The 27,528-nt window shown below is 51.0% G+C and overlaps 1 protein-coding gene across 5 annotated transcripts in view; it reads left to right on the forward strand.

The window, feature by feature from the left end:
- The window catches only part of LIMS1 (LIM zinc finger domain containing 1), an 81,596-nt gene that overhangs the window by 37,806 nt on the left and 16,262 nt on the right, over positions 1-27,528 (forward strand). The window contains exon 2 of one of the 5 annotated variants that reach the window (XM_060412127.1): positions 1,104-10,597. The exons of 2 other annotated variants lie outside the window; for them this stretch is intronic. In XM_060412127.1, the coding sequence (XP_060268110.1) occupies positions 10,230-10,597 (368 nt within the window). In that variant the 5' untranslated portion in view covers positions 1,104-10,229. Of the gene's footprint in view, positions 1-1,103; positions 26,943-27,528 lie in introns of those variants that run through there. 2 more of the 5 variants (XM_060412128.1, XM_060412126.1) reach the window with 2 other exon arrangements.

Below are 27,528 nucleotides of genomic sequence, written 5' to 3' on the forward strand. Positions count from 1 at the left end.
AATTTCATGTAATTTTAAGGTGTATAATGTAATGATTTGAGACACGTATATAGTTTCCCAACATGTTTACCACGATAAGGTTAATTAACCCACCCACGACCACACATAATTACCATTTTGTTGTGGTGAGAACATAAAATTTCTTCTCGTGAAAGGACTTTCACGTATACAGTATTGTTAAGTATTGTCCCCATGCTGGACAGCATATCCCCAAAGCTAATTGGTCTCGTAACTGGAACTCAACTCTATATCCTCTGACCAGCATGTCCCCTCCCCTCCCCGGCCCAGTCCCTGGCATCACCCTTCTGCTGTTTCTGTGGGTTCAGCGTTGTTTGATTCCACGTGTAGATTCGATCACATAGTATTTGTCTCTCTCTGTCTGATTTATTTCGCTTCGTGTAATGCTCTAGCAGTCCATCCTTGCTTTTGCAAATGGCAGGATGTCCTTTTTATGGCTGAGATGCTTTCCTCTGTGTGTGTGTGTGCGTGCGTGCCTGTGTGTAAGAGAGAGAGAAAATTTCTTTATCTGTTCACCCCGCGATGGACCCTCGGGTTGTCTGTGTGTCTTGGTCCTTGTGAGCGGTGCTGCCGTAACCGTGAGAGCACAAAGCTGTCTCTGCGATCATGATTTCATTTCCTTCCAGTATACACCCGGACGTGGGATTGCTGGGTGACATAGTAGCTCTATTTTTAGTTTTTTTGAGGAACCTCCCTGCTCTGTTCAACAGTGGCTGCCCACACTGACATTCCCACACACAGAGCATGGGGGTTCCCTTTTCCCCCCACATCCTTGCCAGCATTCGCTGTTTCTTGCCTTTTTTATAAAAGCGTTACTGACAGGTGTGAGGTGACATTTCATTGGAGTTTGATTTGCATTTTCCTGATGAGTAGCGATGTGGAGCATTTTCTGTGTACCTGTTGGTCATCTGTAAGTCTTTGGGGAAATGTTTGGCTTTTTGTTTTTGTTTTTTACTTTTGAGCTGTATGCATTTTTAAAATATACATCTTAGGTATTAACCGCTTATGTGGCATGTGATTTGAAAATTTCTTCTTTCATCTGTACATTATGTTTTCATTTTTTTATTGTTTCTTTTGCTGAACAGAGGCTTTTCAGTTTGATGCAGTCCCACGTGCCGACTGCTTTGGTGGCTTGCGTTCTTGGTGGGCACATGAAGAAAGTCGTTGCCAGGACGGATGTCAAGTTGCTTTTCCTTTCTGATGCCTCCTGGGAGTTTGTAGTTTCAGGTCTTACGTGTAAGTCCGTAATCCCCGCTGAGTTCGTCTTTGTGCGTGGCGTGAGGCGGGCGACCCGTTTCCTGTGTTTGCATCGTGCCATGCTTTCTGTGCTGTCATCAAGCACCAGTCACAACTGGTCAAGTAGGCTTCTAGCATTGGTCACATACAGAGTGGTGGACACTCGGGTTCTCACTGTGGGTCACTTTCCTGTGACGCTGCCCCTGAGAATGAACTAACAATGCCCCTTTTCGGACTTGCATTTTCTGCAAATTGTGTGCATGTAATACCTCAAGGAGCCACATGGTGGCAGAAGTGCAGCTTCAAAACCTGTTGGTTTACAACCCTGTTCCAAGAGAAGCATGCTCTGCGTCTTCATTCTTTTTAATGAAAATGTAGAATGTAATGCTTCCCAGGTGGTGGCGCGGTCACAGAATCAGACACGACGGAGAGTGTACGTGCATGCACACGCATACAGAGAATTAAATAGGAGCCTCCAAGTACCTATCACCCGCCTTAAATAAAGCGTTACAAATACAGTTGTATCACTGGGTGCACTTTATTGATGATTTTCCCTCCTACTTTTCCCCCAGGAGGAAACTAAACTCTTGTTTATCCTTTTATTAAACATTTGTGTAATCTTAACAGTGCATATAATTGTTCAGTCGCTCAGTCATGTCTGACTCTTTGCAACCCATGGACTGCAGCATTCCAGGCTTCCCTGCCCTTCACCATTTTCCGGAGCTTGCTCAAACTCATGTCCATTGAGTTGGTGATGCCATTCAACCATCTCATCCTCTGTTGTCCCCTTCTCCTGCCTTCAGTCTTTCCTAGCATCAGGATCTTTTCCAGTGAATCGGCTGGTCACATCAGGTGGCCAGCATTGCAAAGGATTATTTATTCTTTTTCACGAAGAATCTAGGGATCAAAGCCACGCATGCCTCCTGCAATGGAAGCAGGGGGCCTAAACCACTGGACCTCCAGGAAAGTGCTTGTTTATTTTGTTTCAGATTTTATATAATGTGTATCATCTGTGTTACTATGCAAATTGGGCTTTTCTCTCAGCCTTGTTCTTGGTTCATTCATGGGTTGTCTGTGAAGCTTTAGTGAGCTATCTCTCTTCTCTGGGATTCCCTGATAGCTCAGCTGGTAAAGAATCCGCCTGCAATGCAGGAGACCCCAGTTCAATTCATGAGTCAAGAAGATCCCTTGGAGAAGGGAATGGCTACCTACTCCAGTATTCCTGGGCTTCCCTAGTGGCTCAGCTGGTAAAGAATCCGCCCACAATGTGGGAGACCTGGGTTCGATCCCTAGGTTGGGAAGATCCCCTGGAGAAGGGAAAGGCTACCCGCTCCAGCATTCTGGCCTGGAGAATTCCATGGACTGTATAGTCCATGGGGTCGCAAAGAGTCGGACATGACTGAGTGACTCTCGCTTTACTTTCACTCTCTTCTATAGCTGTGCGGTGTTGAATGAAGAACTCACAGCATGTTATATCTACTTTTCTGTTGACAGACATTGAGGCTGTCAATAGAGGGCTTGCAGACCAGGAGCTGGAGGCATAGGCCCCCCTCAGTCTGCTGTTCTGTACAACACACTTGGTCTTGAGAAAACTAGAATCTTTGCCTTTTTCCCTGAACTCTTGGAAACCTGAGCCTTCACCAGACCCTGAAGGGAGACGGTCTCCAAGCAGTCCAGGAATCCAGTGACATCAAAGATTCACGTCTGACTCTGTCCACTGGCTTTTGCTCCCGAAACTAGAAGGAAGGTCCGTGTCAGTGGCCTCAGTCTCCTTTTGAACCTTCGGTACCCGTCCACCACTTTCATCCAGGTCGACCGGGGTCCTGGCTCCAGGAGGGAACGTGGGCTGGTGGGACGGGGAATGGGGTGGGGATGTGGTTCAGTCTCTCCAGCCTGTGTTTAGTCTGGGGTTGTTCTCAGGGTTCCTGTGCCCATAGTGGCTAGGAAACACCCTCCCACCCCCCTGGAGTTCTTGTCTCTGGACTGATAGTAAAATTGACACAAGATAGATGAACAGGAGACAAAGAGGCAAGTCTTAATTCTTGCACACGGAGGGAGGCAAGTCTTAATTCCTGTACACGGAGGTCTCACAGAAGTGGGACCCAAAATGTGGCCAAAGAAGGTGGCTTTTATATTCGTTAGACAAAGAAACAAATTTGAGATGAGTTGCCAGGACAATGGCAACCCACTCCAGTGTTCTTGCCTGGAGAATCCCAGGGACAGGGGAGCCTGGTGTGCTGCCGTCTATGGGGTCACACAGAGTCGGACACGACTGAAGCAACTTAGCAGCAGCAGCAGCAGCAGCCAGGACAAAGAGGGGCTTACCTAGTGGCTCAGATGGTAAAGAAAGTGAAAGTCACTCAATCTTGTCCGACTCTTTGCAACCCAATGGGCTATACAGTCCATGGAATTCTCCAGGCCAGAATACTGGAGTGGGTAGCCTTTTCCTTCTCCAGGGGATCTTCCCAACCCAGGGATCGAACCCAGGTCTCCCACATTGCGGGCGGATTCTTTACCAGCTGAGCCACCAGGCAAGCCCCAGATGGTAAAGAATCTGCCTGCAATGCAGGAGACCTGGGTTCAGTCCCTGGGTCAGGAAAATCCCACTCCAATATTCTTTCCTGGAGAATCCATGGACAGAAGAGCCTGACAGGCTACAGTCCACAGGGTTGCACAGTCAGACAGGACTGAAGCGACTTGGCACGCATGCACACGTGACAGAACAAAGACATGCAGGCTTTGGACGCTCAATTAGTGAAGAATCTGAGCAGTCTGGCCTGGGGTTGGTCCCCTAACGAGGCTGAGGGTTTGTTTGTTCAGGTTCTCTGTCTCCACAGATAAGCAGATCCTTTATGGAGGCTCAGCTCCTGCCTCGGGGGGTGGAGGAGGGGTCACAGTGTCCATGTCGCAACCACCATTCTTAAGTACCTGTAGTTTAGAGTAATCCATGTGCCTTCGAGGAACATTTGGGGGCAGTTTCCCCTAGGCCCCTCACTGTGTGTCCCTGGAGCTCCTGGGTGGGCTTGTCCACCTGAGAGGCTCAGGACAGACCTCCTGCTGACCAGTGGATGGGAGCTTGGGCCCGGGGGCAGTAGCGAGGCCGAGTGTTGCTCCACACGCCCCCTTGGTGGCTGTGCTTGTCTAGACACCGACCTGCTTTGACACTTGGTCGCCTCTTCTGCACAGCGAGGGTAGTGATGATCCGTGGCTGGCGGGACTGGGATGAACGCTGGATGGGCCGTGAGCTGTGAGCAGTACTTCCATCAGCTCCGCACACAGCACCACGCGGACACGTCTGTCTGTGTCCCAGCCTTTTCTTTTGTAATACTTTTTGAAAATCTTAGATTCAAAGTGGATTTAAATGCTGGCTTTCCACAGGCAGGATTGAGGCAGAAGGGGTGCAGCTCGGGCTTCCTGTCTGGTTCGTCACCCCCCTCACCCCCTCCTCTCCCTAAATGCCCACCCCCCAGTCTCTCCTCTGAAGGCTAGGCCTCCTGGCTCCCAGGTCTGTGAGAGGGGTCTTTGCAAAACAAGTTTGATCTCAGGCCCCTGTGGTTCCCAGGCTCTTAGGATAAAGAGACCTTTGAGAGACAACCCCTCATCCTGCCTGGCTCTCTAATCTCATCCCCGCCCCCCCTGGTTTTGATGGATGACTTTCATCGAGGTTCCCCAAGAGGAGGAGGGGCGCTTTCAGAGGAACTGGCAAGCAGGTTAGGGACCGTGTTTTTGGTGACTTCTTTTCTGGACAGTGGATTCAGCCCTCTCACACTCTGCTCTACTGTTTGAACCTGCGCATGAGAAATGTGGGGTCTGAGCCTTCATGGATGACAAGGAGGCCAGTGTCTGGGGGGAGGGAGTATGGACGAGAGAGGGGACTGCTCTGCTCTATCAGGGAAACTTTGCTTACCCCAAAGGTGACTACTCATGTGATAAAATGTAAACTGAAAAGGACTCAATTCCACTGAGTTCAGAGTGTTTGCAAAACAAAATTCTTCTCATCATATGAGGAGATTAATGGCCTGGCAGCGTCCAGCTGCTCAGGCATCTGCAGCCTGAGGCTCCTGGTCTAGGGAGGGAGCCTGACGTGGGTCCCACCCACTGCTAGCCAGGAAGCCTGTGCAGCCTCAGCCCCCTCCTCCAAGGAGCCTGCCATGCAGGACACTGGCAGCCTGTCTTCAGGACAGAGGGTTTAACCAGCTCTCTTCACTCCCCGTGGCCTGAAGGGAGTGCGTGGAGCAGGCACACTGAGAACCTCGCTGACTCAGCTGAAGGGGCAGACCAGGGCCGGTGTTCTAGTTTTTATCACGAAAGAAAGTGTTCATGCTCATGGGAGGTGCTCAGCCCTACAAATACACAGTGTCAGGGATTCTGCGAGGAAAGTAGCATTTCCCAAAATCATGGAAGGGGTGTGCCTTTATGATTCTCACTTAGGTAACGTCCGCTTGTTAAATGCAGAAGCAAAACAGGGTTAGGGTTAGGAGTTTCAAAGCTCCGGGGCATTCATCTCAAGCTTCAGTTCAGTTCAGTTCAGTTCAGTCGCTCAGTCATGTCCGACTCTGCGACCCCATGAATCGCAGCATGCCAGGCCTCCCTGTCCATCACCAACTCCCGGAGTGCACTCAGACTCGCGTCCATCGAGTCGGTGATGCCATCCAGCCATCTCATCCTCTGTCGTCCCCTTTTCCTTCTGCCCCCAATCCCTCCCAGCATCAGAGTCTTTTCCAGTGAGTCAACTCTTTGCGTGAGGTGGCCAAAGTACTGGAGTTTCAGCTTTAGCATCATTCCTTCCAAAGAACACCCAAGACTGATCTCCTTTAGAATGGACTGGTTGGATCTCCTTGCAGTCCAAGGGACTCTCAAGAGTCTTCTCCAACACCACAGTTCAAAAGCATCAATTCTTCGGTGCTCAGCCTTCTTCACAGTCCAACTCTCGCATCCATACATGACCACTGGAAAAATCATAGCCTTGACTAGACAGACCTTTGTTGGCAAAGTAATGTCTCTGCTTTTGAATATGCTATCTAGGTTGGTCATAACTTTTCTTCCAAGGAGTAAGTGTCTTTTAATTTCATGGCTACAGTCACCATCTGCAGTGATTTTGGAACTCAAAAAAATAAAGTCTGACACTGTTTCCACTGTTTCCCCAACTATTTGCCATAAAGTGATGGGACCAGATGCCATGATCTTCGTTTTCTGAATGTAGAGCTTTAAGCCAACTTTTTCACTCTCCTCTTTCACTTTCATCAAGAGGCTTTTCAGTTCCTCTTCACTTTCTGCCATAAGAGTGGTGTCATCTGCATATCTGAGGTTATTGTTATTTCTCCTGGCAGTCTTGATTCCAGCTTGTGCTTCTTCCAGCCCAGCGTTTCTCATGATGTACTCTGCATGGAAGTTAAATAAGCAGGATGACTCAAGCTTAGCATCATCGTAAACTGATGAGTCTCTCGGAATCAGTTGGTCGGACAACTAAACCAACTAAGAAAACTTAGGAAATGCCTGCTGTACCATGTACCTGGCCTTGTTGACCAGAGATGAAGTAGCTGTATAGCTTCTCTGGGAAGGGTGGTATCTGGTGGTAGGGGAGGTGGAGACCCTCGTCCCAAAGCCCCCTGTGAGAGGGACCCCTGCAGTGACACTGAGCGGGGATTGGCTGGGGTAGGGGGCACTGCAGGGTTTTCTAGGACCTTTGAGTTTATGTTTGGGAAGACCTCTTGCAAATGTGGAGGACAGAGAGGAGGGTGAGGCCAGAGGCAGAGATGAGCTGGAAGGTGGGGAGAAGTTGAGGAGGACAGCAGGGACTCCTCTGAACTGGAGTCTGGCCGCGGCTGAGCTCAGGGCTCCCCCTGCCTTTGGCAGGGGAGTCCCTGTTAAGTCCCCTGCCCATGCCCTGAGGTTGAGGCAGTGTTGTGCTCACAGTCATTGCTGAGGATCACTGACCTTTATCAGACTCACAGATGGTCCATGACCCCCGAAAGGTGGGGCCCAGGGTCAGAGGTCAACCTGCAGAGCAAGACCTGGTACGATGCTCCCTGGACCTTCCTGTTTAGTCATTTCATCCAAGAGAATAAACTGACAGAGCCGTCAGGCCCCAGGAGAACGGGTGGGTGGGCGGGCAGGTTCACAGAGCAGCCGCCCCTGTGGTGGGAGTTGGGAGGTGCCTCTCGCAGCGTGTTTGTGAACCTTCAGCTCCTTGGCAGCTGATGGGCAGTAAAGGTGGGGGCGGGGAGCCCGGGAGCTTCATCAGGTGGGAGCACTGCCCTATTCTGAGAAATGAACTTCCCGTGTAGACACCCACGTGGCCTCCCTCAGTACCAGATGCTTAGACTGTCCTTTGAAATTTAAAACTCTTTTTAAAAGCCCTGATCTCCACCCAGGCTCAGTTGACAACTTTCTGTGGAAAAGCTTCAAAGGAAGGGACCTGGGGACGTGAGATGTCCTTGTCGCCACCTCCTTGTGCACCTCCTCTCCCTCTTTCCATGCTGGCAACTTTGTTGGGGGTAGGTCACCCCAGCTGCACACCCCGCACAGCAACTCCCAGTGAACTTGGGGCAGAGGGACAGCTCTATCTCTCACAGTCTGTTGTCAGTAAAATGACAGGGGTTAAAAGACCTTTGCCCAAAACCTCGGGATTTAATTTTACCCAGTTGATAGCATATATTAGCATCAGTTTACTGAAATTTCTATTTGTCAGCACAGCTATTTTAAAAGTTAAAGGCCATGAATTGTTTCGGTTTGTTCTTTTTTTTTTTTTTTCCTGTTCACATCCTTTTAACCTTAGACTCATCACCTACAGGATTCGTCCTACACAGTAGGTGTTTCCTGTCTTGTCAGCTTTACTAGTTTCCAAGCCCTTTTTCCTTGTCAGCGGGCCACCTAGAACCTTTAAAAGGTCTTTTAGAAATCAAGCACTCTTAACAGAGACACTCAGACTTAAAGAACCGATTTATGGTGAAGGAGGAGGGAAGGGACAGTTAGGGAATTTGGGATGGACATGTGCACACTGCTATATTTGAAATGGATAACCAACAAGGACAGCACAGGGAACTCTGCTCAATGTTATGTGGCAGCCTGGATGGAGGGGGGTTTGGGGGAGAATGGATACATGTATATGCATGGCTAAGTCCCTTTGCTGTTCACATGAAACTATTACAGCCTTATTAACTGGCTATACCCCAATACAAAATAAAAAGTTAAAAAAGAAAATGCCATGAACAAAAAACAAAATCAAGCGCTCTTATTTACATTTTCTTATAGATACATATGTCCTATGTTATAGGACATATCCATATAACTGTGTTACAGTCCTATGTTGAGGCTTCTGTGTCTGCAGTGGCCACAAGTAATTGTGTTTTATTCATTAGGCGTCTTACCTGTTTTGATGCTTACAATAAAAAAAAAAACAGATTGTTTCTCTGCATTTTTCGCCGATCATGACAAAAAGAATTAGACACTTTAGGAATCCTGATTTGAGGTTTCTCTTACTGTAAACTTTCAACTTTGCTTTTTTTTTTTTTTTTTTTTGGTCTCAGTAGGATTCCAGAGCTTTGTACGAAAGGCATATGTAAATCTTCTATATTTTTCGCATTTATTTTGAATAAGCAGCACAGTGAAAGTCCAGAAGGTATACAGCTGTCTTCTGCTGCTCTGCCCAGTGCCAGGGCTCCTGGTATCAGTTTTCTGTGTCTCCCTCCAGAGAGAGGAAGAGCAACACCTGTCACTTCATTGTTTTTAACCTTTCATCACTAATTAAATCTAGAGTGGTAACAGTATTACTTGGGCTTCCCTGGTGGCTCAGACATAAAGAATCAGCCTGCAGTGTGGGAGACCCGGGTTTGATCCCTGGCTCTGGAAGATCCCCTGGAGAAGGGAATAGCAACCCGCTCCACTATTCTTGCCTTGAGAATCCCATGGACAGGAAAGCCTAGTGGGCTACAGTCCATGAAGTAGCAGAGAGTCCGAGGACTAAGTGACTAACACACACACAACGTTACTAATTTCCCCAATGCATCTTCTTTAAAACTGGATATTGCATTTTGATGGCAGCTGTAGAAAGTCATGTTTCTAGTGGGCTGCAGGATCAGGGTCACAGCCCCAGGGGAGCCAGGGCTGTGATGCTGAGTGAAGGAGTGAGACCAAGAAGAGACCCTGCTTCCATGGGATGTCCCAATACTTGGATTCACAATACATGATCTATTAGAGAGGGGAGTATGTTAACTCTTTAACTCTTGGAGTGAAAAGAACTTTCAGAGCCATTCTGCTCTCAGCCTGGAGGAGATCCTGGCAGGAATATGCTGACACAGACAAATTGCCGGAACCACAAAGCCAGGCTGCTGGCTGAGAGCAAGAGTGGCCTGTCCTGAGAAGAGGCTGAGTCAGAGCTGCCTGCTGTCTTGCTGGCATCCTGCGGGGCCGGGTGACAAGGACATGTCCCTGATGTCTGTCCCCCATTCTGCAGACACCCACCTATACTCTTCACCCCAGGAACCAGACCAGCCCTCCTGATTTGGGGTCAAACATGCAGGGCTCCTGGGTACCCAGGACAGTTCTGGGTAGACTGTGGGCATCTCAGGTGAAGGGACCCCAGGCGATCCTGGGTTGAGACAATCCCCGGATGGGGGTTGGTAGAAGAAACCACTTTCCTTTCAGTTATGAATTTTTGAGTAACATTTAATGGGGGAGGAAAGAAGGCACTTCCTTTCTAAAGAGGATTTAGAGCTCAGTGGAGAGGGAGGAACTAGCTGCTGCCTTGAGAACTGGGCTTTCCTTTTTTTTTTTTTTTTTTTTTTAAGGAAAATGTCCCTAGGAGCTCCTGATGACCAGGCACTTCTTGACACCAGCAGCTGCCTGTGAAGTGTTGGTGGGTTTCCTGGCAAATAGAACAGGGCAGGCCCCTCCTCTGGTCGCTACCTTTCAGGGACTTTTCAGCCAGTTTTGATCAGAACGATGCTGGTAGGATTCATGCCGGCGCCGGTGTGATGGCTCACCGCCGCCAGGCTTTGCCTGTTGGTCAACACGTGAGCACCAGGTCCCCCCCGCCCCCGCCCCCAGGTGCAGGCGGAGATAAGCCCGGCCCAGGGAGGGGGTGCGTCGGGGAAGCAGGAAGCGCCGGGCAGGGCGCCGCCGCCCCAGGCCTCTCCCTGGGCCAGGTGTGCGCGTGGGACAGGACGGTCTCCGTCGGTGCCGGGCTCCGAGGGTCGCGATCGGGGGTCGGGGGCGGGCCCTGGAGGGTCGGGAGCATGACGGCCTTACAGCTGAAAGAGCTCTCACAGTCGGGGCTCTACCGCCGGCGGAGGGACCGGCCGGACAGCCTGCGGCTCCCGGGGCCGCGGGAGGAGGCACTCAGGTGAGTGGAGCCGCGGGGACGGGGATGGGCAGCCTGAGCCCCGCGGGCCTCTCTCAGTCCTGAGTCCGCTACCGGTAATGGTAGAGCTGCGGACGGTGGACACATGCATCCCTTTGGCTTCTTAGGACGCGTTTGAGAGGAGTCTTTCTCTGCTCTTTAGGGGTAAGGTTTGTGGATGGTGTCTTGGTGGGGGTCGGGGTGGCTTCCAAGGTTCTTTGTTACTGAAATGGATTTCACAGAGGAAGGCAGAGCAACTTCTGAATGTAATCTGGAAGGGAAGGAAGGACATCACAAACCCTCAGAGCTTTGTAACTAAGGAGCTTAGGAGTTTTCTATTTCCAAAGTTAACTTGCCTCAGTCAGACAACCCATTTTTAGTTTTTGTTGCCCCTACTGAATTTCTTTCTTAGGTTTTAGGTTCTGAAAAGCCCCTGCCACATTAAGCTATGGGTTAAACTGCTGTGTTCCCTGTGAGGGGAAGGGGCTTTGAGGGAACCCTGCTTCTGACACCTATGCTGGGCAGCACATCAGTGTGTTTGTGGACCCTCCGTTCATGCATTTGATTTTTCCACTTAGATGTGGGAGGAATAAATACATTATATACTATTGCTCTTTCTCCTATGGATTTATTTTTAGAGTTTAAGTTATTTAACAGGAAGCTCTTTAAACATATTAAATTTGTCTACAAATTTACCACAATAACTGTACTTTGGGAGGGAAACGTTTATTTGAAAATTGTCCACTCTTGTCTGCATTTGAAGAGAGCTGCAGCATTAAGCATTAGTCGCTCAGTCGTGTCCGACTCTGTGACCCCATGAACTGTAGCCTGCCAGGCTCCTCTGTCCATGGAAGTCTCCAGGCAAGAATACTGGAGGGGGTTGCCGTTTCCTTCTCTAGGAGATCTTCCCCACTCAGGTATAGAACCCATGTCTTCCGCATTGCAGGCAGATTATCACTGAGCCACCAGGGAAGCCCTGTGTTGACACCAACATTATTTGGATTTTTTTCGCTGTGACATCATGTGTCTCTTAGCTGCATTCAGTCGCCTTAACTTTGAACTGACTGGATTAAACAGATTTTTTTGTTGTTATTGACTGTGCCAAGCAACTTGCGGGATCTCAGTTCCTCGACCAGGGGTTGAACTGTGGCCTCTGCAGTGGAAGCTCAGAGTCTTAACTGCTGAACCACCAGGGATAAGGATGAGATTTAGTGGGAATGTCGAACGCATCGTGCTTGACCAGAAAGGCAGGTAATCATGACCGCTGAAATGAACTCCAATCTATTCTTGCTCTGAGAGCGAAAACTTACCAAAAATAGTTTAATTTCAGATTTGAGATCCTAAAGAATTTACTTTTCTAAAAAAGTTATATAAAACAGCATTTGAGACCAGCCATCTTTTAATTGTTTTCACAGTTGCCAGAGTCTCCATGAATGAGCCTATCTACATGTCAGAGGGGCTGGTTACCTGTGTAGTCATAGAGGCCTTTGAAACAATGCAATTATGTTCTTTTGTCTGGAGTTTACATTACCGGAAGGAGAATCATTCTGAAGGTGTATTGCTTGTTGCCTTGGGTTGAGGGGCCGTGTTTCTGGTGATTCTGCTGTGTGATAAGATGGGATTTGGGCTTCCACCATTCCCGTGTTCCTAGGTGCAGGGAAGTGACTGTGTATTTTAGGACTGTGAGCTTAGCCAGGAAAAAGTCCTCTGTCGATCTAGAGAGGCAGGGTTTTCACCTCGTTTTATAGGAAGCCTGTGTGTAGTATCAAGTCAGGCTCCTCAGATAATAGGGGTGGGAGGGCTGACTTTGAGGTTAGTCACGCCCAGTTCAGGCTGCTGGGTCAGGAAACCTAGATGAACCTCAAGAGGCTCTCTTTAAAACGAGGATGAACATCACTACCGTTATTCAGTGTCATTTATTATCTCAAAAAACTCTCACCACTGGCTTAGCAGGAGGTGGTGTCGTGTGAATGTTGCCCTGAGTGGGTTACTCACTCAGCTGACACTCATCCGGTGCCTCCTTGTGCGCCAAATCAAGACACCGGGGATGAATGCCTACTGTGTGCTGGGTCAAAGCTGGGCCACCCTGAGACACCAGGGATGAGTGCCTACTGTGCGCAGAGTCGAGGTTGGGCTGCCCAGGGACACTGGGGATGAGCACCTACTCTATGCAGAGTCAAGGCTGTGCCACCCTGGGATACCAGGGTCTGGGGCCCAGAGGGTCACCTGCAAGTGTTCCTCCCACGAGCTGCTGCTGCACTGAGCACCGGTGACACCAGGCGCCTCAGAGTTGCACAAAACCATGCTAACTCTGACCCCCACGCACCTGTTGTTTTCTTGGCATGATCGTGGATTCGGGCAGAAAAACAACCAGAGACTAGCCCAGCTCTGCTCACTGCCAGAAGACGTTTTCCTTTTGAGTTGAAACTGAAGACTGTGCTCTGCAACCAGACACATGTGTCTAAAGAGCACACAAGAGTCATGAAAGTTCTTCCCACCTCAAACTGAAACTGTTTAGAACAGAAGCTTGTGAAAGGCTTTCCCGAGAAATGCCGCCTGTATCCACTTTAGACACAAGTGTTCTTACGTAAAATCTACTTTTAGAAATAATCATGAAGTATGTTTCACATTCATACAGAACAGTGGTCCCGTCAGCTTCTTAGAACTGCCATAACAAGTACCACACAGCCAGGGAGCCTTCAGAGGCAGAAATGTGTGGTTCTTTGGAGACCCGGGGTCAGAAATCAGCCTGGCAGCTCCCCCAACAGCTGCAGTGGGTCTTTCAGTGTGTCTGACTTGTTGGGCATCACCCCACCTTGGCCTCTCATTGCATGGCTGTGTCCTCCTGTGGCTGTCCCCCCTGTGGCTATGTCATCTCATAGCTGTGTGTCCTCCCATGGCTGTGTGTCCCCCCGCATGGCTGTGTGTCCCCCCGCATGGCTGTGTGTCCCCCTCGTGGCTGTGCATCCCCCTGTGGCTGTGTGTCCCGACGTGGCTTTGTCTTCCCATGGCTGTGTGTCCCTTTCTGTGGCTGTGTCCACCCCCACTGTGGCTGTGTTCCCCCTGTGGCTGTGTGTCCCCCCCATGGCTGTGTGTCTTCCCGTGGCTGTGTGTCTTCCCGTGGCTGTGTGTCCCTTTCTGTGGCTGTGTCCACCCCCACTGTGGCTGTGTTCCCCCTGTGGCTATGTGTCCCCCCCATGGCTGTGTGTCTTCCCGTGGCTGTGTGTCCCTTTCCGTGGCTATGTCCACCCCCCGCCCCCACCGTGGCTGTGTGTCTTCCCGTGGCTGTGTCCAACTCCCCCCCCCATGGCTGTGTTCAACCCCCCCCATGGCTGTGTTCCCCCCTGGCTGTGTGTCCCCCCATGGCTGTGTGTCTTCCCATGGCTGTGTGTCCCTTTCCTTGGCTGTGTCCACCACCCCCTATGGCTGTGTTCCCCCGTGGCTATGTCATCCCATAGCTGTGTGTCCTCCCCTGGCTGTGTCCCCCATGGCTGTGTCTGCCCTGTGGCTGTGTTCCCCCTGTGGCTGTGTGTGTCCCTTCCCGTGGCTGTGTTCCCCCCTGTGGCTGTGTGTCCCTTCCTGTGGCTGTGTGTCCCTTTCCATGGCTGTGTTCCCCCTGTGGCTGTGTGTCCCTTCCTGTGGCTGTGTGTCCCTGCCTGTGGCTGTGTTCCCCCTGGGGCTGTGTTCTCCCTGGGGCTGTGTACCCCTTTCCATGGCTGTGTGTCCCTTTCTGCGGCTGTGTTCCCCCTGTGTCTGTGTTCCCTCTGTGGCTGTGTTCCCCCTGTGGCTGTGTGTCCCTTCCTGTGGCTGTGTGTCCCTTTCCGTGGCTGTGTTCCCCCTGTGGCTGTGTGTCCCTTCCTGTGGCTGTGTGTCCCTTCCTGTGGCTGTGTGTCCCTTTCCATGGCTGTGTTCCCCCTGTGGCTGTGTTTCCCCTTGTGGCTGTGTGTTCCCCCCGTGGCTGTGTTCCCCCTGTGGCTGTGTGTCCCTTCCTGTGGCTGTGTGTCCCTTCCTGTGGCTGTGTGTCCCTTCCTGTGGCTGTGTGTCCCTTCCTGTGACTGTGTGTCCCTTCCTGTGGCTGTGTGTCCCTTCCTGTGGCTGTGTGTTCCCCCTGTGGCTGTGTTCCCCTTGTGGCTGTGTGTTCCCCCTGTGGCTGTGTTCCCCCGTGGCTGTGTTCCCCCTGTGGCTGTATGTCCCTTCCTGTGGCTGTGTGTCCCTTCCTGTGGCTGTATGTCCCTTCCTGTGGCTGTGGTCCCTTTCCATGGCTGTGTTCCCCCTGTGGCTGTGTTCCTCTTGTGGCTGTGTGTTCCCCCGTGGCTGTGTGTCCCTTCCTGTGGCTGTGTGTCCCTTCCTGTGGCTGTGTTCCCCCTGTGTCTGTGTGTCTTCCTGTGGCTGTGTTCCCCCTGGGGCTGTGTTCTCCCTGGGGCTGTGTTCGCCCTGGGGCTGTGTTCTCCCTGGGGCTGTGTACCCCTTTCCATGGCTGTGTGTCCCCCCTGTGTCTGTGTCCCCCCTGTGTCTGTGTTCCCCCTGTGGCTGTGTTCCCCCGTGGCTGTGTGTCCCTTCCTGTGGCTGTGTGTCCCTTCCTGTGGCTGTGTTCCCCCTGGGGCTGTGTACCCCTTTCCATGGCTGTGTGTCCCTTTCCATGGCTGTGTTCCCCCTGTGGCTGTGTCACCATGTGGCTGTGCCTCATGTGGCATCTTCCTCTCTGTCTTTTCCATCTTTTCTCCCCTCGTAAGGGCACCAGACACGTGGGTGTCACAGCCGCCTGTTCCAGTGTGCCCTCAGCTTGTGCCTTAGTTAAGTTGGCAGACACTCCATTTCCAGTAAGGTCACATTCCCAGGTTCCAGGGTCAGGACTTCTGCACGTCTTTTAGGGGACAGAATCCCACCCACAGCAGTGTTTTTTCCCAAATAGTAAAGATCATCCCAGTGTGCAGTTTTTAGAAACAGCTTTGTTGAGGTGAAACGAGTGAGCTCAGTACATACACTGTTTACTGTGTGGCTGGATCAGTTTTGACAGGTACCACCGTCAAGGTCATGCAAGTCCCCAAGTCCCAGCCTGCGTCGGTAACCCTCCCATGTCCCTTAGGAGCCTTGGCCACTGTGGTCGCTCTGGCTGTGTTTTCATCTTCTAGGGTTGTGTATAAACAGAACCATTCAATCATGTACGCTCTGTCTTCTTTCGGCTCTTTTAACTCAGCGTCATTGTTTTGAGACAAGTCCACAATGCCTGACTCGGGATCATTAGGGACTGCTAAGCCGTTGTCCACTTACAGATTTACTGCATTTATTGGTTGAGGGTTGAGTGGTGTCCAGGTCTTGGCCGTTTCAAATGATATTTGCATGAATGTTCACATACAAGTCCTGTGCTACCCTTTCAATTGCAGGGAAAGGCGGGATTGTTTGGTGGGTACACACTTAATTTTTTGAGAAGTATCTCAACTGTTTTCCAAAGAGGCTGTACCATTTTGTATTCCCTCCAGCGGTGTTCCAGGAATCCATTCTCTCCGCATCCTCCCCCAAACTTGGTCCGGGGGCCTCAACTTTTAGCCTTTCTGGAGCATGTACTGATGTCTCCTTGCATTTCTCTCACCATTTGTGAAGTGGAGTGTTATTTCTTGTGTTATTTATACAAGATATCCTGTATATTTTCTGCAAAATTACTGTTCAGTTTTTGCCCATTTTTCACTGTTATTTCTTACAGTATTCAGTTGAAACAGTGCTTTATGTATTCCAGATACAGGTCAGATATTGTCAGATACCTATTTTGCAAACATCTCCTCCCAGTCTGTGACTTGTCTTCTTATTTTTATAAATGTTCTTTGAAAAGCAGAAGTATTTTTTAAAAGTAATTTTACTTATTCATTTATTTTTGGCTGTGCTGGGTCCTTGTCGCTGCGCAGGTTTTCCTCTAGTTGTGGAGATTGGTGGCTGCTCTCTACCTGCGGTTTGGGGCTTCTCTCTGCCCTGGTTTCTCTGGTTGCAGAGCACAGGCCCTAGGAGCTGCTCCTGGCTCAGTAGTTGTGATGCATGGGCTTAGCTGCATGTGGAGCTTAGCTGCACGTGGGGCTTAGCTGCATGTGGGGCTGTATGTGGGATCTTCCTAGATTAGGGAACGAACCTGTGTCTCCTACATTGGCAGATGGATTCTTTACCATTGAACAACCAGGGAAGCCCAGAGGTGGTGTTTTTTTGTTTTTGTTTTTGTTTTTAATTTTGATAGTTTATTCATCTTTTTCTTTACATAAAGTTTTTGTTTTTTCTGTTCTATTTATGAAATCTTTCCCAAACCCACAGTGGGTAAGATTATTAATAATTTCCATATAAATATAAAATAATGAATCTTTATACCAGCTTGGCCCCTCTCGCGGTTCCCAGCTTTTCTGGCTGTGAGGGGTTCTCACAGGGTGCTGCGCTGTTCACAGAGAAGGGCCGAGAAAACCCATGGTTGGCGCTTTGGGAACCAAGTGTTCAGACTACTCACTGAGGCCTCTCTCAGGTTTAAGCTACGATTTCTTACCTGACAGTCAGAATACACCTGATCATATCTTAAAAGTTAAAATTTTACCAAGGGTAACCTCCTGCGATGCCTGTTGAAACAAAATGGAATTTTTCTGACTCACTGATAATTTATAGAGATTTGCCAGAGAAAATAGATTTAAAAAGCTAAAAAATAAGACATTTTGGGGGAAAGATCCCCTGGAGGAGGGCATGGCAACCCACTCCAGGATTCTTGTCTGGAAAATCCCGTGGACACAGGAGCCTGGCAGGCTGCCATCCGTAGGATCACAGAGTCGAACACAACTTGAAACGACTTAGCACGCAGGCGCACATGACATTTTTGTGTCATAATGACTATATCACTTAAAATTAAAACTAAACACTATGAGAATATCCTCCTTTTTATCTTGCCTGGATATTGTCCTCCTGCCCCAGCGTCTGTGTGGGGGGAGCCAGAGCTGAGACCCAAACAGGAATCAGAGCACAGAGTGTGTGCTGACCTCTGAGAGTCTCTGCTGCCAGCTTTAGTTTGCAGTTCTAGCACAGAGAAGTTGTTGGGGCAAAACTGAGATTCTGCAGTGGTTTACAAATTTTATTTTATTTGCTTCACCTCGCAGCTTGCGCCCAGGGATTGAACTCAAGCCCTCAGCAGTGAAAGCGCTGAGTCCTAACCACTGGATCCCCAAGAATGATTCAGACTCTGCGCTTCCACTGCCAAGGGCTTTGGTTCCATCCCTGGTTGAGGAACAAAGATCCTGTAGGCCCCCAGTGTGACAAAACAAAACAAAAAAAATGCCTCTCTGGAAAATTTCAGTAACATTTCCAGGTGCAAAAAAACATATTCTTTGTTTCATGGTGAAAACTAATATCAGTAATCTAGGCTTGGAAAGAATGTTATGACCAAGCTAGAGAGCATATTAAAAAGCAGAGACATTACTTTGTCAACAAAGGTCCGTCTAGTCAAGGCTATGGTTTTTCCAGTGGTCATGTATGGATGTGAGAGTTGGACTATAAAGAAAGCTGAGCACCGAAGAATTGATGCTTTTGAACTGTGGTGTTGAAGAAGATTCTTGAGAGTCCCTTGGACTGCAAGGAGATCCAACCAGTCCATTCTGAAGGAGATCAGTCCTGGGTGTTCATTGGAAGGACTGATGTTGAAGCTGAGACTGCAATACTTTGGCCACCTGATGCGAAGAGCTGACTCATTTGAAAAGACCCTGATGCTCGGAAAGATTGAGGACAGGAGGAGAAGGGGACGACAGAGGATAAGATGGTTGGATGGCATCACTGACTCAATGGACATGAATCTGAGTGAACTCCGGGAGTTGGTGATGGACAGGGAGGCCTGGTGTGCTGCATCCATGGGGTCGCAGAGAGTTGGACACGACTGAGCGACTGAACTGAACTGAATCTAGGCGGGGTTGGAGATCAACTGATGTTTTGTTATTTAGTTGCTAAGTCATGTCTGACTCTTTGCGACTCCATAGACTGTAGCTCCTCAGGCTCCTCTGTCCAAGGGATCTTCCAGGCAAGAATACTGGAGTGGGTTGCCATTTCCTACTCCAGGGGATCTCCCTAACCCAGGGATCGAACCCAAGTCTCCTGCATTGGCAGGCGGATTCTTTACCACTGAGCCACAGGTATTTTAGACAGTTAGGTTTTATAAAAGTATAGCCAAAAAAGATAAAAAATTTTCTTAGATCTGGAATCATTCTGTGTGTGGCAGTCAAGAAATGCCTTGTAAGTGATTTAGCTGGAAATAATTTCTGTTCAGCACAAATTGTAGTCTCGGCTCTTCTTGAATTAATATTGTGCTGCATTTAAAGGATATACTGTCACGTTGTGGGTTTTCTGCACTAGACGTTTGTGGTTCTGTCTGCGTCGTTAAGGTCCTGCCACGTGCCAGCGATGTGAGTGGGGAAGCTGGTTGAAATACTTATTTTCTGCTGGCAGAGAAGTTAGTGTGTGTGGAAAGCAGAGAGAGAGAGAGAGATACTTAAGAGACTGCATGTTGTTAGAAAAAGGCCCAAGATGCTGCAGGAGCAAATGCATTAATTATCTTCGGTGAGAAACAAATTACCCAGCACTTAGCAGCAATGGGAGCTGGCAGACTTTTTGTTAAGGGCCAGTGATAAATATCTCAGGCTTTGTGAGCTGTCTGTGTCACAACTACTCATCCCCCGTCATAGTGTGTGTGCAGGCCTGGAATATGCGAATCAAGGTGTTGGTGAACTGTATTTACAAAAGCAGCCAAGCAGCCAGATCCAACCTGTGGGCAGGATTTGCTGCTGGCAGGCCTGCAGTCACCATTGTGATCATCTCCCACGTCCTGTGGGCCAGTGCCTATGCTGAGGGTCTAGAAATCTGCCTCTTCCTAAGGCTGTAAGGGGGTGGGGGTGTGAGTGGCCCCAGAGAGGGGACGAGAGTTACAGCGCTTCATAGTCCAATCCCAGAAATGACCAGTTACCACTCTGCTGACCTGTCTTCATTGGAGCCCATCAGTGGGTCCCGCCCCTGTGGTGAGGGTGGTGACACATAGATGTGGATACTGTCAGGGCACTGGAAAGACCATTGCGATAAATGTGGGAACCTGCAGCGGGGCAGAGACGTGGGGTCAGCTCTGAGTCTCACAAGGAAAGTTGGGGTTTACAACCAAGGCACACATTGGGGTTGGTCAGCAATGGAGAGTTACTGAGAGGGACACTGGGGCTGGGCGGTGTAATGGGGGAGGGATTGAGCCAAACCAACCTCACGCGATTCCTGCTGAAGACAGGCCAGGGCTTTGGACATCACCTGGGATGGGGAGTTGGGGGATGGGGAGAGGAACCAGTCAAATGCAGAGAATCTGATGGAGGTGGGGGCAGGGATTCGAGGATCTGATGGAGGTAGGGGTTCTGGCTCAGCTGCTGAGCAGGATTCCTATGAAACTGGACACTTAGAAGTCAAGGTCTCCTGGTCGGAGAGCTTGGCAGGAGTGTTTGTGGCACTGGAGATGGGATTTGTTGGCACTGTTCTCAGCGTGCATCTTCCAATTGGCTTTCCTGGTAGACTGAGCTCTTTGAAAGCTTGGTCATTTTGTTCTTTCTCTTTTCCCAGCTCAGTCATGTGTCCTGGGCCAGGTCAGTTCTGGTGGCATCTTTGCTCTCATTTATGCAGTAAGAAGAGATGGTTCTGGTTTGTGCTTTGCTGTGCTTGGTGTGGACTGGAGACAGGCAGGTGTACGGCCACCCTGGCGTCAGCTCTGTTGACAAGAGGATTAGGGCCCCAGAGTCAGGAAGACTCATGTCAGGAAGACTTTTATATCATTTAAGTCATAAATGTGAAGACACCACAGGGCACCACTCAGCCTCCTGTGTCCTGTGCTTCCCGTGCACAGGCCTCCCTTCCACAGCTTCCTGGGAGTTTGTGGGTGGGATGGGCAGAGGGACCCCTCCCCGGGCTCAGAGGGACACAGGTGGGGAGCTCCCTGGATCCTGGTGATTTTACCACATACCCCTTCCCCGCCCAGCTTCACACACAGTTGTAGGTATTTGCCTGGATCCAGGTCTGAGTGCAGCCTCAAGCAGTGAGTTGGGTCCAGTGGGGAGAGGATCCACAGGGAGACCAGAATAAGGAAGGCTCACTGTAAAGATGGGTCACTGACTCTTAAGGACTAAGATGAGAGGGGCTGCAGGAGGGCGGGAGGAGCAGCCCCGCCCACCCAGGATGCCCACGGCGGGCAGGGCCAGGAAGAAGGGGCAGCAGGCTGAGTGGCATCTCCATGGCCCAGTGCCCAGATTTGGAGCAGAGCCCCAAGGGGTGCTCTCGAGGAGTGGGCGAGCCTGCCTGCAGTCGGGTCAGGTGAGGTTTGGTGTGACCACCACTCCTCTAGAGGCACAGATGTGTGAGAAAAGTTGGGGGCTGGCCGAGAGCGTCCTCCCTAAGCCTGCAACCTGCCTGCAAAAAGCTAGTTCACCCAGTGGGCAGGGGCCCTCGTGGGAGGAGGGGGGCTGCATGGACCGGAAGAGTACACAGAGAGACGCTAGCTGGCACTGGATACCCTGCTCGGCCCTCACGTGCCCCAGCGGTACCTCAGGGGCATCTCGGGCATGAGAGATGAAGCAGGTCCCTCACCAAGTGTGGAGTTAATGAAAGTTTTTAAAGTTATCAGAAAACACAATATTTCAGTTCCTCCACTTCCTCTTGTCCAGTATTTTCAAATGTTGCTTAATGTGCTAGAATGTACAGGAAAGCATGTTCTGTGTTTAAAAGAAAACAACTGGCAGAGAGACATGTAGATTAAAATTTGAAAGGGTGGTTTTGACTTGAGCAAAATGTTCCTTTCTGTCCTTTGTCCTGAAAGTCTCGCTGTGTTTTTCGTTGAGGAGGCTGGCCTCACAGTCAGCTGGGTCACAGATGGTCAGAGTAACTCAGCTGGCTTCCTCCTCCAGCTCCGCCAAAGGTCAGCGATAGGGGAGCCATCCCAGCTGAGTCAGAACTAAAATAAGAACCTAACTGAGAGCCAGAAGGCAAACAGGCTGTGGACACCTTGGTCGTGAAGGTGCTCTGGACACTGCAGGGAGTTCATCCTCGTAACCCGGCTTTCCCTGAAGTCAACACTCTCACTCGAAGTACTGCCCTTCTGTGTTTGAAATACAACACCTTCTCGAGCCCGTGTGTGTTGCTCAGGTCACAGCAGATCCCTTAAAAAGGACATTTAGGGATGAGACTGTGTGTTTGTGGTCACAGCATGAGTGACAAGAGAAGTGACTCTGAGAGTGGAGGGGCTGCTCCAGGTGCATTTTCCCATGAAAGACATTAAACACGCAAAGAAAACCTGCCCAGCCTATAAGAGGAATTCTGAACATGTTCTTCAGGTTAACCAAACCCTGCCCTTCTGAGTGACTATGGGGATGCAGTGGGAGGGGCCTGGAAGCTGCTTGCAGATTCCAGTCGCAATAGCAGTCCAGGGGGTTTCGTTACTGAGGGCATGAAGCCAGGCTGAAGTCGTGGGTGGGACCCTTATATGGAGTCACCCAATCCCGGGGGGCCTGGGGCAAGGACATATCTGCCCACTGGCTGGCCTGGCCTGTCCCCTGGGACTTCACACAGGTAGAGCTGGTCCCACCGGTTGGAAGCTGGGGGAGCCTAAGGGGCTGGTTGGGAGGCGTGTCTGTGCTGGCTGGCCCCTTTGCTAGAGGAGCAGGCTTAGGGCATCGTGAATTCCACAGCTCCCAGACACAGGTCAGCCAGCACAGGCCAGAACCCAGAGGAGCTTCTAGGAGGAACTGGGCGTGGGGAGGCCTGGAAGGCCGGAAGCTGGGGAGGAAGGGCCTGCGTGTCTGTGTCCTGTTAGACAGTGTCTGCAGACCTGGGAGTGTTTTATTGTCACCTGTCAAGGCGACTGTCAGCAGCCCTCCCCACTCATGGAAACACGAGTGTGTGTGGTTTTGAATAAGAGCAGAGATTAGGTGTCAGTGGACTGTCTCTGTGTGGCAGGACTTAGTGAGTCTTCCCTGCCTCTTGTCCACCATCTGTAATAAGCTGCATGTGTTTGGAGTTGGGGAGTCCAGCCCCACACAGAGCCATGCAGTCTGCCCCCTCATCCCAAAGCCCACAGGGTCCCCACCAGGGGGCTGCCCACCTGCCCATCGTTCCCCAGTTTTCTGCTGTTAAAGATTGTGCCTCTTGCTCCTTTTGATGGAAATAATCAATAAACAATCCACAATAGGAATAGAGAGAAGCTTGTGACTTTCTGAGCCAAACTGCGGACTGTAACCCAGAAGACAGCCGCTCGGGTGACAGAACCTGCTCCAGGGAAGCCAGGTCTCAGTACAGTTTTCTGTTTGTCAGAACAGAGAACATTAAACACGTCAGGGACGTATTCCTTCAAGGTTGAAAAACAACAGGCCAGCGCCTGCAGAGCCAACGTGACCTTGGCCCCTGGGAGGGAGTCATCGTCTGAGGACTAGCACTGGCGTCCTGGAAGGGCAGCATTTAACCTTTACTTTAACAAGGACGTTCTTCGCTTCTGGTCAGTGTGTCCTTTTCTCTAATAATTAAAGCAGGTGTATGATATATGCTTGATAGGCCCCTGCTGCTGCTGCTGCTGCTAAGTCGTTTCAGTCGTGTCCCACTCTGTGCGACCCCATAGAAGACTCCCCTGTCCCTGGGATTCTCCAGGCAAGAACACTGGAGTGGGTTGCCATTTCCTTCTCCAGTGCATAAAAGTGAAAAGTGAAAGGGAAGTTGCTCAGTCGTGTCCGACTCTTCGCGACCCCATGGACTGCAGCCTACCAGGCTCCTCCGTCCGTGGGATTTTCCAGACAAGAGTACTGGAGTGGGGTGCCATTGCCTTCTCCGTGATAGGCCACAAACACGTATAAACTTGGAAGTAGGTCTTGTTTGCGCCAGAGTGGCATCCCCAGGCCCGCGTGTGAGGACCCCCGTCGTGCCTGCCTCCCCGCCTCCCCGCCCCCGGGCTGGGCCTGCACAGCAGGTGACAGGGTGCAGCCCCCCTCCCACCTGGTGGAGGACGAGAGCACCTGAGCTCTTCGCTCTGGCCCGTCCTGCTGCGTGGCGTGCTTCTGCTCTGCAGCCGCGAGCCCTCCGACCAAGGGGCAGAATATCAGGGAGCAGCAGCACCTGTGCTCTGGCCACTCTCACCTCTGTCCTCCCGTGGAGGAAATGGGCGTTTATGCCAGAAACGGGGGCATGAGAAGGAACCTGCCACACCAGTGTCTTTACTTCATGTCACAGTTGTTTTGTTTTAGTAGAAAATGAAAATCAGAGTGAATTTCCCATTTGAGTGAAATAGAGAGACAGTGAGGGCTTCCCAAGTGACACTAGTGTTAAAAAAAAAAAAAAAAAAAAAACCCGCCTGCCAATGCAGGAGATGCCAGAGACCGGGTTCAGTCCCTGGGTCAGGAAGATCCCCTAAGGAGAGCACGGCAGCCCACTCCAGTATTCTTGCCTGGGAAGCCCCATGGACAGAGAAGCCGGCAGGCTACAGTCCATGGGGTCGCAAAGAGTTTAACACAACTGAGCACACATGCACACACACCCAGAGAAATAGTGAACACAGTCAGCCTGCCATGTGATAATTTAATCAGGATGTCCCCACACGCTGGATACACGGAGCTCTTGGAGGCAGAGGTCTTGGAAGCTCCTGCCAGGCGCTGGGGTGACATCAGCACGGGACTGCACCCACAGAAGGAGGAACATTGGCGGGCACGTTTTGTGTCGGAGTCCGTTTCCCAGGCAGTCAGTCAGCACGTCCCACTTGGTGTTTACCAACCACGTAGATGAGGACCTGCCATGTAGCACCAGGAGCTCTGCTCAGTGCTCTGTAATTACCTTGTGGGAGAAGAATCTGGAAAATAGGGAAAGTCTCTATATGTATAACTGACTCACTTCGCTATCTGGCAGAAAATAACAACATTGTAAATCAACTATACTCAAAAAGTTAAAAACCCACATAGATGAAATGTTTGGTAATGATGCATGTAATTCAGTTGAATTCAATGTAATTCAATTCAAATAATTACAAAATTATTTGAGAGGATTTGAATTTTAAAAGTACCACTTGTTAAAAGTTGTTTTTTTAACTTTGCCAAATGTGCTCAGGCTTCTGTCCAGACCCTTGGTGTTTGAGCTCTTAGAAACAGCTGCCATTCTTGGTCTGTTACCTTTGGGCAGGTTATTCATCTTGGGTAGGGTGTTAGGTCAGGGGCAGAATTTTTTCTGGCTGAAATCATGGCCTCAACTGGGCTGGTGGACTGGCAGCCTTTCATGCAGCATGTGGGAGGGCTGAACGCCGGATTGCAGGATGCGGGCATGGTCAGCTCAGCAGCAGACAAGCTGCGTGTGGTTCCGCATCCAACAGGCTGTTGGGTACACTCAGCCTAGGTCCTGAACCCTCGCTGCTCTGGTCTGAATGTTTGTGCACCCAAAAATTAGTATGTTGAGATCCTGACCCCTGAGGCTTGTGAGGCCATGAGGTCAGGTGTGAAGGTCTCTTGAATGGGACCCGTGGAGCCTCTGCCCCTCCACCATGGGAGGGCTCAGTGAGGAGGCGCCAGCCAGAACCCAGGGGGCAGGGGCAGAGTCCTCACCCTGCCTGGCCACACTGGCCACCCTGGCGCCTTGGTCCTGGGCTTGCTGCCTCCAGGACCGTGACACGTGAATTTCCGTTGTTTATAAGCCAGTGGTGTTTTGTTACAGTGACTCTAAGGGACTGAGACTTGGCCCGGTAGATGAGAAAATGGTCAGAGCTCGTGAAATACAAGGCTCTCCAGTCTGGATGGATGTCAGGGATGTCTGGGGTACAGACCTGTCCTGTGGCATCTGCCAGAGAGACCCCATGTCAGCCACGATGAGAAGAGAGGTTGATCGGACAGTAGAAGCCCTTGGGAGAACCTCTGGGAATCCCAGAACCCAAGAAACTACCTCACAGGCCCACTGCTCAAAGCTGGCCTTGAGGTGTTTTATATTAAAACAGCTTCCCACTTGCTTCAAGGCTGTCTTGCTGCGCTGTGCAGGCTGTAGTGATCTCGGTCAAGGGAGTTCAGATAAATGTTTTCTTATGGTTACAATCACAGTCTAAAAGAATTGTTTGCATTTCTTAGAGTGACATTATTAAGTGCCAGAAATTGTTTAAAAGTAACAAAAGGCCTGGATGTAAAAATTGAGCAATGGTGTTGATTTGGCCTCAGATTACCCCTCGTCCTGTTGGAGGAATAACTCATGTCCACTCTCTGTGGCTGGGTGGGGATGTGAGGGACCAGCCGGCCGGCCCGTGCAGCCCCTACTGGTTGGTGCCACGTGGTTGCCCATCCACCCTCAACTCCCGGACCCTAGGGAGCAACACACTATTACCTGCATGTATCTTGTAGGGAACACGCGTGGCTCCTGGCCACACACAGGTTCCCTGTGCTGAGTGGGTCGGGCACCTCTTACATACCCGCTGGGTCTGCAGAACACACTGCGAACACACAGTAGGAATTCTGAATGTTCTGGATATGACAGCACATAGCGTTAGGAAGTAACATAGGCAGTTACTTTGTAAGAAGCTGAGACCCCAAAAGAACTCCTGCCCCCTGCTGCCCAGAAGGTGCCCTCAGGCTGTGTTGGAGGCTCCAGGGGCTGAGAGGTGGGACTGGAGAGGCTGTCCCCTCCCCCATCTACTCCCCAGGCCCCAGATCCCCACCACTGCAGGGCTAACGGTGAGTGCTGCGGGCAACCCTGTGGAAGGAGCACAGCCAGGTGCAGAGCATCCCTTGTCCTTTACCCGAGATGCAGACCCAGGAGTACTGGCCACCGGGTTACATGCTTTTACAGGCTCGATTGGGGCCAAACAGGATGAGTTGTAACTGGACACGGGCTCTCTCCCTGGCACCCCTTTGGGAACCTGGGACTGAGCTGTCACTGCCCAGAGCCGCGGAGGGAGCGGGTTCCTGCCAATGCCCCCGCCGGCTGTTACTTCCCCTGGAGGGCGGCCACACAGCCGATCCTTTGTCAGGGGAGGGCCCTGCAGCTTCCAGACCCACCGCGAGCTCTGGACCGGAAGGGCTGCATGACCCTGGAGCAGCTGACGTGTGGGAACCGGGAGGGGAGTGCGGGGGAGTGACCAGGGAAGCCGCCTGGGTGTCGTGCGTCCCTCCATCCCGTCCCTCAGTCCTGCCGCTCCCACCATGGCACTCCGGGGCCCGCGCCCAGCCGTCATCCCAGAGGACCAGGAGGTCCCCCCGGCGGCCCGTAACGGGGAGCGCCGGGGTCTCGGCAGCCAGGATGAGAGGGCCGAGTCCAGGCTGCAGCGCCGGCACAGCGATGTCAGGGTCTACAAGGAGTTCTGTGACTTTTACGCCAGATTGTGAGTGGCCCCCTCCCAGGCCCCCTCCTGGGGCTGGAGTTCACTGCCTTGGGCTTTGACCTGCACCTTCAGCGGGTCTCCTGCCAGGACTGGAGGTGGGGGGCGAGGATGCCCAGGACAAGTGCAGAAAAGAAGGGAGGAGAGAAGGAAGCTGCTGCCTACACGCAGGAGGCAGCCCTGCTGACTCCTGGGGGCTGTAATGGAATCACCGCATCTCCATCTCCGGGTGTGCTTAGCAGGGAGGGGAGTTTACCTGGCCTGAGTCTCTACTTTCTCCGTCCACTCCCCATGCTTTGCAATAGATGTCCCGCTTCTCTTTACCTGAGACAGCAGGCTCCTGATGAGCTCTAAGACCAATCTGACCGATACAGTTACACTGTAACCAGAATGCCGGGTGAACTCAAGGTGCTTTGGGGGCTCGCATTCCTGCCCTTTAATGCTAGAGTATATGTTTCACACGCTTTGATCAACAAGGCACTTGAGTAACAGAAGGCTCGGTGATGTCAGGTTTTCTGTGTGCGGCAACTTTGTGGAGGGGGATCGATTGGCTGAGACAGTTGTGACCAGAGCACCACCAAGGCTTTCA

Source organism: Ovis aries, chromosome 3, assembly GCF_016772045.2.
Source record: "Ovis aries strain OAR_USU_Benz2616 breed Rambouillet chromosome 3, ARS-UI_Ramb_v3.0, whole genome shotgun sequence".
In the NCBI taxonomy this organism is placed as follows: Eukaryota; Metazoa; Chordata; class Mammalia; order Artiodactyla; family Bovidae; genus Ovis; species Ovis aries.